Raw genomic sequence first — 11,625 nt, forward strand, 5'->3', positions numbered from 1 at the left:
ATCATTCACCTACACAAATACAAGACATGTTTTTCTGAACGAACTGGATAGCAATACATCTATCTTAGCCTGAAACAAGAATACAATATGACCTAAGGTTGTATCACAAACTAGTAAGAAAAGCATGAAAATTGAAAGTTAAAATTCAAGGTCAGGTGTCATAGGGCACATCTACACAGGAGGGCTAAAGACAAAATAAGCTACACAACTTGAGCTATGTCAATTGCATAGCCTAAGTCGAAAGAGCTTACTTTGGCTTTTGGCGCTGTCTACACGACAGGAAGTAAGGATGTTAACTAGTGGTTAACTGACTAGTCGAGTAGTCGATGGAATTTCCATCAGTCAGTAGGCACTTCCACATTCCTCCTTTGAAATGTACAAGACCCACTGCTGAGGCTCTTGTACATTTCAAAGGAGGAATGCGGAACTCTGCTTGCAGCCCGGGCCCAGCAGGAAGTCCCACTGATTCTGGGCTGCATGCAGGTGCCAGCTTTGAAATGCACAAGAGTCCCCATCAAGGAGCCCATTCTGACTTCCCCGCTGATCCCAGGATCTGTGCTGTGCTGCTACTTTGAAATACCCGGGCTCCAACGCAGCATTTCTGCCAAACCTGGGATCAGCTGGGGAGTCCCCAACTGACCCCGGGTTGTCGGGAAATGCTGCTGCAGAACCTGCAGTCAGCTGAGGAGTCCCCAGCTGATCCCAGGCTCCACATGGCATTTCAGCGGAACCCAGGATCAGCTGCAGATTCCCCAGCTGACTCCGGGTTCCCTTTCCCCAGAACCCTGGATCAGCTGAGGACTACCCAGCTGATCCCAGGTTCCACGGAAATGCTGCGCTGGAGCCCAGGATCAGCTGGGGAGTCCCCAGCTGACCCCAGGCTCCACACGTTCAGCACCGCATTGAAACACCGAGGCAGCGTTTCAAAGGGGCAGCACTGCACAGCTGAGCCAAGGATTAGCTGTGCGGCGCTGCCCCTTTGAATGCCTCCTCTACGTTTCAAAGCAGCAGCGCTGCACAGCTGAGCCCGGGCTTAGCTGTGTGGCTCTGCTGCTTTCAAGTACTCCCTCTCTTCCCCCTTTGTTGTCTCTATTTGATAGAGGCAGCAAGGGGTGGGGGGAGTTGACATCCCTAGTTTAACATCCCTAGTAGGAAGTCCAAGGAAGAGCACACTTCCTCCGACTTCCCTTAGTCCCCATACTGTGAGGGTTACAGGAGTCAGAGGAAGAAGTCCTTCAGCTCAACATTATTTTGACATTTGTCGTAATAATGGTTTGCTATGTAGATGCAGACTATATTATTTTGGAATAACGTTAGGTATTCAAAAATAACACTGTTGTGTAGATGACCGGTAGTATATTAGTACAGGCAGTCCCCGAGTTACGCGGATCCGACATAAGTCGACATAAGTTACGAACGGGGATTTCTCGCCCCGGAGAACTAGAGAAGCGGGATGCCTGGTCTCGCCGCCCGCCTTCTCCGGGGCGAGAAAAGCTGCTCCCCGTCTCCCTGGTCTGTGGCGGAGCCAGCAGACCAGGGAGACGGGAGCAAAGCGGCGGAGCACCGGGGGCCGGACCCGCGGCCGCTTCCAGATCAGCTGGAAGCGGCGCGGGTCCGGCCGGGTGCTCCGCCGCTCTGTTCAGCGTCTCCCTGGTTTGTAGATGGGAGACCCATCTACACTGAATGGACTTTCCTGTGAATGTTCAAACTAGCACGTAAGCAATGGCTTTTACCCGCAAAGAGCTAAGTTATGCATGGATGGGAGATTTGCCCATGTGATGGCTCACGTGACAAACTCCATCTTGTTTCTGAACTTTTCCACTATAAGAACAACGAGAGTCCCTCCACATGGGAGAAAATATAAAAGGTCCTAGGAACTCTTCTGTCTCACCTCTTTCCTGCTCCAGGTTCTTTATGGCTCAAGCCTCTGTACTATGGACTTATACCAGTGGGAGCATTCTAACAAAGGGACTGAGGTCCTTTCAATGATTTGGAACTAACCAGAGAATTGACTTAAGCCAACAGTACAAGGCTAAAACAAGGACTCAGCAATTGTTGTATGCATTCTTGTTTCTTTGACCAATTTCAACTCTTACCTCTATTTCTTTCTTTTATGAATAAACCTTTAGATTTTAGATACTAAAGGATTAGCAACAGTGTGATTTTTTTGGATAGGTCTGAGTTATATGTTGACCTATGCATTTGGATTAGAAGAACTTTTTATTTGATGAGACTGTTTTTCATAAACACTCATCCCTATAAGCAATGTTCCTGGTGATGCTTAAGGAACAGGAGTATCTCAGGGAACTGCTTTTCTGGCTTCTTGTTACCCAATGTGGTGAAACAGATGTTCTCTTTTTGACCAGTCTGGTGTTACTTGTAAATAAACAACCACCAGTCTTGGGCTATGACTGCCCTGTTTCTAAGCTGTTCATCCTGAATTAAATACTTTCAGTAGTGTCCCATCAGAATTAATTGTTAACAGGATGACCCCCACATTACTTAGAATGAGAGTATGAGTTTGTTCTTTGGAATAAATTGTAAATCTCTAAAGAATCATTTAAAGGGTATTGTGCACATATATTTATCCAGACCATTTTAAGTAGATTTAGTTTCCCTGACAATCAATAATGTATCTAAAACACTTTAAAATATATTGGGGAAACCAGGGTCTACGATGAAAGTGCTGACACAGAGCAGTGCAAATGGACATGCTATAATGAACATACTTATATTTAATCCTATCTATATTTAAAAGTTATATATCTAGGTTGAAAGGGGTTCCCTTATAGTTTTATGCCCCATTTTTTCTGCTGAGTTTCATTTAGCATTTCATCCCTTAGGCTAGATACCACTCAAGATGACCATGCACACACGCTGATCCCTTTAAATGCTTTCCAGCAGAAATCAATGTTCAGAAACTCATAACTTTACATTTCATGCCTTTGCCCTTTTCCACACTTTGCAGACACAGAGGGAAAAACTGCACTACGCCAGTAATCTCGTTTACTGCTATCAGCTTTTCTCTCTGACCCAGGCAGCAAAAGGCTGTCATCATCCCCCATCTCACAAACTTTATACATTTCAAAAGAAAAACTGCTTTTCTGAGTGATTAAAAAAAAGAAGCAGACATTTTGGTTACTCTGCCAACAGCGACACCCGCAAGTGAGGCTCTAACATTAGTAAACAAGATGTTATTTCAATTGATCTCAAATTCATACTCTAGAAAAGAATAAAGATTTCTTCATGAAAACACTAACAGACTTTTTCTAGGCCTTTTTGACTGGAGAAGAAAAGAATTGTAGAAAACTTCGAATAAACTAAAGTAAACACTACAGTATTCGGTGTAGCTCTTGAGTGCTACACAGCCTACCTGTTATACATCCTTCTATTATGGCAAATTTTTGACACAATCAGAAATGCAGATTCATAAAATTGAAGTTATAAGAAACTTTGTACTGTGAAGGCCATTTAGCAAGAACTCAAACACAGTGAACCCAATGTAGGGCACTGTTATCATTCCTATTCTGGTTACAGCAAACCTCTGCTTAAAATGCAGTTGTACTAGAGAGAAAAAAAAATATATATATATAAGCAGTGCTTTTTTTGTGATGGTACTGCCTGGTACACAGTACTGGCACCTCCAGTCAGAGCTCAACAACTTTTCCCCTGGAGCACTGTCACCATTTTTTTTAACAAATAAAGCACTGTATATAAGTATGGGACAAATACTGGTTTAGAGGATCATACAGCAGGTGAACACTCCCTCTCAGCACACTGCTGAGTTCCATGGGGCTGCTCTGCATAGGGAAACACAATGGAAATGAATATGGGAAAGCACAGGGCTAATCTTCCCAATGGAGGGGAGATGAAGGCAACCCTGGGGTTATTGCAACTACCTACCAGGAAAGATTCCTTCCTTCTAAGAACTCTACCTCCTGCCAGAAATGACAAGTTCACAGTCCACTACTCAAAGGCTATGACTACTCTTATGGTAGTGTGTATTTTTATACCCTGCTAGTACTGGTATAAATAGCAGCTGTAGATGGTGAAACACAGTTTAGGCAAATTAAGTGCCCTATACGCTTGTATCTGTAGGCTCTACATAACCAAACAGTGCCTCTGACATTTACACTGCTACTTTTAGCAGTGAAGGATGCTGCTGATTCCTCACTGCTGGAACCTTTTTTGGTGAAGTAAATAGGGAGGCAGCAGGGAGCTGCTGGATCCTTGCTCTACTCCCAGGGCCTGTTAACTATATTAAAGTCAATGATGTTGTATCAGAATAAACAAAGGAAAGATGTAGTTCCCAAGATGGACTGACATGCTCAGTCGATTAACTAAATAGGGTTTGTTGTCATCATTATGCTAGCGTGATGGACATTCCCTCCACAATATTTGGGTTGAGGCTCCACAGCCCATGGACTTCAGAGAGTTTCAGATTTTCCAATACCACTTTTGTTTCACACTGTCTTCAATTATAGTTTGACTCTTACAGCTCCTCTAGTTTACATTTTTTTCTTTTTTCACCCTGACAAAAGATTCTAACAGTAGCCTTTCCTGGGATTGTAATGGGTAAGAAGTAGTCAGGGTATGGAAATAAACATTCCTTATAACTTCTTCTGTGCAAACAGGAATTTTGTAGCTGCAGATCCTACTGCTCTCCCAACTCTCCACATTGACTGACTGGGTTCTCACCCTAGCCAGGGGTCTGCTGCTTAGACTTTTAAGTGCTAAAGATAACAGCTCACACCCTTATCTCACAAAGTTTTGGTGCAGACTTTGCATTTACTGTTTTCCTCTTATCTGAGACGTTGTTAGTGTAATTTCATCCTGTTTTTATTGCAGAAAGGATTTCCATAATGTGGGTTGTCTGAAGCTGAGGATGCTGCTAGTGAAAAAGTGATAGAGATGTAGCCGTGTTAGTCTGGTGCAGCTGAAGCAAAATGCAGGACAATGTAGCACTTTAAAGACTAACAAGATGGTTTATTAGATGATGAGCTTTCGTGGGCCAGACCCACTTCCTCAGATCAAATAGTGGAAGAAAGTAGTCACAACCATATATACCAAAGGATACAATTAAAAAAAAGTGAACAAATATGAAAAGGACAAATCACATTGCAGAACAGGAGGGGGATGCGGGGGGTTCTGCAATGTGATTTGTCCTTTTCATATTTGTTCACTTTTTTTAATTGTATCCTTTGGTATATATGGTTGTGACTACTTTCTTCCACTATTTGATCTGAGGAAGTGGGTCTGGCCCACGAAAGCTCATCATCTAATAAACCATCTTGTTAGTCTTTAAAGTGCTACATTGTCCTGCATTTTGCTTCAGCTAGTGAAAAAGACACTTGTTCTGCAAACTCTTCCTTAACATCCATGCGGTCATTCAGTTAAATGAGCACTCTGGGAAAACCACAGGTGCCTACCATGTGCCTGGAGAGTACGAGAGACAGCGTGGCAGCACCTCATGCCAAACATTTTCTTTCTGTTTGTTCCTCTCCTGAACCTTGCTGGGGGGGAAGAACCGCACTGCCACCCCAAAAGGTGAAGCAATTGAATTCCATCAGCGCCTCAGAAGCCTCCCTCAACTCCTGCCTCTCCTAGCCAAGCCAGCCTTCAGCTGAACAAAAGGAAAAACTATGTAGCACTTCAAAGACTAACAAGATGGTTAATAGGCGATGAGCTTTCGTGGGCCAGACCCACTTCCTCAGATCACAGGAAGAAAGTGCCAGGGAGGGCAAATACTATTAACACAGCAACAGAGATTTAGGGCTTGACCTGCCCCGTGCTCCGCTCTGGGCCCTGCTGTCCAGCTCAGGCCAGAGAGCCCTGCCTCCTCCGCACTACGCTGTTCCCCAAGTCATATTAGCCCTCGGGTGTTACGTTCCCTGTGCCTCCTCTCAAAGCAGTGAGACAGCCCCGCTCCCTGCCCTGCAGACCAAGCAGCCTGCGGCGCCCGGCTGTGCTCCCCCTCCCCCGCACGAGCCCCGCTCTCCCGGTGTCAAGCTACACACCTCCTGCAGCACCGCCCCCTGCCCTCCCCAGCCAGGCCCCCGTCATGAGGCGACCGCCCCCTCCTCCCGTCCCCCAGTCAGAGCCCCCAGTGTGGCTGCAGCCCCTCCCCTGGCCCCGCGCCCCGCCCCGCGGACTCGGCGGAGGCAGGCGGCGGAGCCCGCAAGTGGCAGAGCGCGGCGCAGCGGGGGCCGCCCGTGACTCCTACCTGGGAGCGGGAGCCGAGCTCGGGCGCTCTGCGGGCCGTCACCAGCTTGGCCGTGGTCTGCAGGTTGATGGGGGCGCTCTGCAGGGGCTCCACGCCGGCCGCGCTGCAGCCCAGCCCCCCGTTGAGGTGCGCGGTCACCATCGCGATGGGAGCCTTGGCCGGCAGGACGGAGATGGCCAAGCTCTGGCTCTGGCTGCCGCCGCCGTTGGACGCTTTGAGCAGCGCAGGGACCCCGCCGGGCTTGGTGTTGCCGCTGCCCCCGCTCCCTACCAGCACCGCAGCGGGGCAGCTCCGCACCGCCAGCTTCTGCCACAGGGAGAAGGAGAGAGAGAAGCGCGAGCGTCACCACCGGCCTTGACACAGCAGCGGCGGCGGCACAGCCCCCTTCCCTCAGCCCGGGCACGGGGCGCCCCGGCACCGCCGCGACCGCATGGCCTCATCTGCCGCCAGCCCGGCTCTGCCAGGCGCTCCAGCGGCGGCTCTCACCCCTCCCTGACCCGCAGCAGCCCTGCCATTGCCGCCTGCGCCAGCCGGGGGCGCCCCGCCGAGAACCCGGCTGCATGTGCCTTCTGCCTCTTCCTTCTCTTCCTTTGGGCTACCTCATGCTCCCGAAGCCGGGCTATGCACCAGGAGAGCACAGAGAGCCAGCCCGGACCGGCGCTAGCATTTCTTAAAGGATGAAGGACAGCTGGCCAGATCCTGCTTAGCATCATTCTCTGGTCCCCTCCACTGCTTTTAACAGCGCGCTGGCTTAGTGTAGTTTATGATTTGTCCGAACAATTTATTTTTCTGTTAAAGTGGATTTTTCGCTTGGATTTGTTTGGGGGAGGAGGGAAGGAAGTTACTTAATTCACCTTGAATCATTTTCGAGTGTGCGTGTATGAGAGAGAGAGAGAGAGAGAGATTGGACAGCACCAAGCACCTAAGTCCATGAGTAGAGGCTACATCACTACAAGTGAGAAATAATAATTGATAAAAGGATTTCAGAGCAGGCTAGCCCGTATTATCAAACTCATCTCGCATTAGAATTCAAATCACATTACACCTTCCAGTCTCATCCTACACATTTGTTTAGATTCCCAATTCTTCAGATTTCCTCAGTGATTTACACATTTTATTTTCCATGTGTCTTCATCTCATTTTTGAATGTGCATTTCCTTTAAGATTTTTTTTTAAATAACCTACATTATGTATCAAGGTATTAGGTTCAAGCTATCAGGTTTCAAGGTTCTAGTGAAAGAAAAAGCAAACAAACCACCCTCTTACTTTTTAAGGCTTATGAAAAAGTCTCACATTTGTTGAAAAGCATTAATATTACTGAGAACTTATATATAAAAACAACATTTTATTCTGGATCAAGTTTTTTTCTTCTATTCCATGTTACACTGAAGACTCATGCCTTTATAGTTGCCAAAGTACTGGATATAAGAGACTTGATTCAAACCTATTTTTATCTTTATCTCATTTTAGCTGTATTCAAATCTCCTTGTATTATGTATCACCCATATTCAGATTAAGATACTTCTGAATAAGATTTTAGCTTTACAGTCATATTGTTTCATTTTATATCATATGTGATATATAATTAAAAACTCATAATGGAGACAATGGGCAAATTCTTCTTTCAGTTAAAACAACAGTATAAATCTGTTACTTAGAAATAAATAGAGTTGGTTTGGGCATGAAATCTTCACTCCGTTCTGTTCTGTGTCAGTGTGCCATTTACTTCAATGGGACCAAGATTTCCAGTTGTGTAAGTGAAAGCAGAATATGTCCCCTGCATCTATTTTACATTTATCACATTTTATACCTTGATTTTAATGTCTACCCAAACAAGTTCTCAATATTTTAATTGCCTGGATGGGAAACTTTACATCACACAAACATACAAATATGCTCTACTGCTCCACATTCATTGTTTTTCTCATATAACCTATAAAAGATACCTAAATACTTTACATTTTCTCTGACTCAGTTCAACAGAACAAGTAAAAGTTCACCACTCCTTAAGATATGCCATTTTTGGAGCACAGTGGAAACAAAAGCAAGTTAAAAAGCAGGAACTATACTTTCCTTACATAGTTTAATACCCAATAATTGCTTTTCAACTTGCTACAAAAAGGGGAAAAAAGAGACAATGCAAATCTGAATTCAAGTACAATTAAAATGTTTAGATATTTCTTTATTCACATTAAGATAAACCTAATTTTCCAGGGTGATCCACTCATCTGACAGAGACATATTAATAATAGTTTTTTGTGCCACTATTTTCATAATCAACTGATGTATATGAATATATTTGTATATATGCAACAGAAATAGCTGATATATTATTAGATTTTTTTCTTTGTTTTAAATTGTAACTCAAAGCAAACATTAAGTTGTTTCTATAGTTGACCCCTTTGTATTTTTCCTTGTTAAAGGAATATTTGTATTCCCTTTTAAAGATACATTTTACTTTAATCCTTAAAAAAGTAAATGAAGGGAAGAATGTTGCCACTATTGTAAGCCTGAAATAACCAGTCAGCTTATTCCAAACACTTCCACTAAGTGGACAAAACAATACTTTGTATATATATATATATATATGAAGTATTTGTTTAAAAGGTATGAGTTTTAGAAGCTAGATGTGGAAACTTATCTGATTAGTAACTCTTGAAGATTAATTTCAGAAAGCTAAACTCACCTGTTTGGAAGAGATGACATTTTTCATGTGTGTCTGATTGAATTGTTCCAAGAAAATGCATCTACTTAAACACACTGAAACATCTTAATTTTGATTCTTTGGTTTTCTTTTTTAAAAAAACATATGTTTTCATATTCACCCCAATATGTGCTGATAAAGGCATCTTGTCAGAAACAATGTAGTATGAAAAAAAATTCCAAAGAAAACCTAATCTGCTGTAATACATTTCTGTCAAATTAATTAAAGAATATTCTTGTTTCTAAAAGAGACAAATCTGCATTTTGGGAATCAGTCAGCATAACAATCTCTGACACTTTTGGTATGATGAATAATAAGAATCTAAACATGCTTTGGGCATAACAGTTAAACACATGTGCAGTCATAATGGGGGAACCAAAAAAAAATAAGTGTCTCTAAATGCTGAAAAGTAGCTCACTGCTTCTCATCTCCAGCATAACAGTCCTTACAATACACCAATTTTGAAGCAGCGCCTTTTCAATAGCAGCACAACTTTCATTGTCACTGCAGGATGCCACAGGCAAACTGGAGTTTGAAATATGTATGCCAGTCACATGCAAACACACTTCAGTGTGCTGTAAAGCTGCTGCTTGTTTATGATTTTCTATATGCTACACGACAGATTCCTCTTCTTAGATTTCAACTGTATAAAGCAGTGTGCTAATATTTTTTCCCAAATGTTTCAAAATAGCTTTACCCTTTCTACTTATTTTTAAATAAAAAAAAATACCAGTGTGTTTCACAGAAGTCTATGCTCATGAAGGTTTGTAGTGTGTGGTGAAAACAGGGATGCAACAGTTTTGTTATCATTCCACAACATTTGGAATAAGTGTGGCTCCCACCAGCTACTCAGTACTACCATGTATAATTATTAATCCGATTGATAAGTTTCATATTAAAGAGAAGGGAATAGGGGATAGAGATGGATTTGAAGAATTCTGCCTTCGGAAGCCACAGGCAAAAGCAAATAGCTATTCTTAGTACAGATGCTGGAGCACACATGCACTGAAACCCACACATTACCATTCACTGCAATGTTTTTACTCTGCTGTTGACATCCTTTTTGGTAACCTTACAAGGTCTAATGTGCCTGATATATCATAGTAATCCACACATGCACTTCAATGTAGATTGTTAAATAAAAATGTGACTATATTCTAAAACAATTTTATACTCTTCTGCTGATTATCTTGCATGGAGTATAAACTGATACAAGCCTGCCAACAAACCTTCATGTTTCCAAACTAAGATATGTGACCTGTTTAAGAGGGACTTAGAATTCACTGCCCATCACTGTTTATTTTAACCACTTTTGCCTCAGACACAGACTTTGTTCCAGTAATCCTTCCAGAATGATACCCTTTGACAATGCACTTTTGCTATGAAAATCTGCAGTTCTTTCCAAAGCAACATCTATTATTTTTCTGAGCTGACCTAGAAGAAAACATTTTGTATATATGTAACAGCAATCCATTATAGAACCAAAGTGAAGGCCTACCAATTAATAATTTAACATGTTTCACAAACCTAAGGCACTGCATGTGAGATAGCAGAATAGAGATTCCCTCAGAGAAGAGGGTCTTGACCTCTGCTAATTTACTCAGTTCTCACAATAAAACTCAGCTGAATAACAGACTCTGTAATATTCTAATGCAACAGACCACAAGCACCTTATTTTGGCAAGAACCATAGTATATGAGATGCTTCAAGATTTGTGGTTTTGGTAACTGAATTTTCATATTCTTTTCAATGTTTCCAGTTGCCATTTTTAATACCTCGTTGTGTACCTTTATCATCAGGGCCTTGATCCTTGCAAAAACTTATGATCCTACATAACTTTACTCAAAGAAGTAGCCCTAGAGAAGTGGATAGGGCTACTCCAATGAATAGATGTATACTTATGCAAATATTTGCAGGACTAGGTCCTTGGGTGGGATTGGTAATATGCTACCAATATTTCAACAAAGGGTTCTTTTAAAAACATATCCATGTTGCCTCTAGACAACTCCAAGTACCATGGCTGTTGTGCGCACAGAGTGGATGGGTGAGAAACTGAAAAATCTATTTGGTTTCCCTTTATTAAAAATGCTCTGTCATATCCATAACTTTGATGAGAACATTTTACACAGCATTCCTGAATAACCTTGTATTGATAATATAGCATTATGTGCAACCTCTGTAATCTGAACCAGGGCAATGACATTTGTAGGGGAGTCTGGGACAACCTGTCTTTCCCAAATTATTTTTTAAACAACCTGCTGTTTTGATGTAATCTCATTCATTCCAAAGAGAGGTTGGGGCAATTGCACTACAAAAGTATTTTTAATGAACCCCAGGGATAGGTCATCACTGGGAGGGATGATTTAACAGTACCTAGAGAGTGGAGGTGAACTCCATGAGAGGCAGGAAATCATCCAAGCTTCCCTTTAATTTGGTGTTGCAATTTTAACAAGGGGCTCAAGGGAGCCCACTCCAGCACACCACCATTGAGGAGTTAACCCCCCTTTCTGCTTGCTGGTCCACAAAGCAAGACCCAACCACAGCCTTCTCAGTGTGCCATGATAAAGACTGAAAAGCATAAGGGAACATAGGAGGCAGAAAGAATTATGGATAAAGACAAAGAGATACATGGTAAAGTCGTAGTTATATCACTGCTGCTTCAAATTTTCTTCTAGCTCCTAGTATTAATCAGCAGGAA

The 11,625-nt window shown here is 42.9% G+C and overlaps 1 protein-coding gene across 6 annotated transcripts in view; it reads right to left on the reverse strand.

Moving 5' to 3' along the window:
* The window catches only part of PHF21B (PHD finger protein 21B), a 231,064-nt gene that overhangs the window by 87,821 nt on the left and 131,618 nt on the right, over nucleotides 1-11,625 (reverse strand). For 4 of the 6 annotated variants that reach the window (XR_012896208.1, XM_075899821.1, XM_075899828.1 and 1 more), the window contains one exon: nucleotides 6,224-6,529. The exons of the other annotated variants lie outside the window; for them this stretch is intronic. Coding sequence is in view for 3 of the 4 variants with exons in the window: in XM_075899821.1 (XP_075755936.1) it covers nucleotides 6,224-6,529 (306 nt within the window). In the remaining variant the exon portion in view is untranslated. The remainder of the gene's footprint in view (nucleotides 1-6,223; nucleotides 6,530-11,625) is intronic. 6 annotated transcript variants of the gene reach the window in all.

This window comes from Pelodiscus sinensis, chromosome 1 (genome assembly GCF_049634645.1).
Source record: "Pelodiscus sinensis isolate JC-2024 chromosome 1, ASM4963464v1, whole genome shotgun sequence".
Lineage (NCBI taxonomy): Eukaryota > Metazoa > Chordata > Testudines > Trionychidae > Pelodiscus > Pelodiscus sinensis.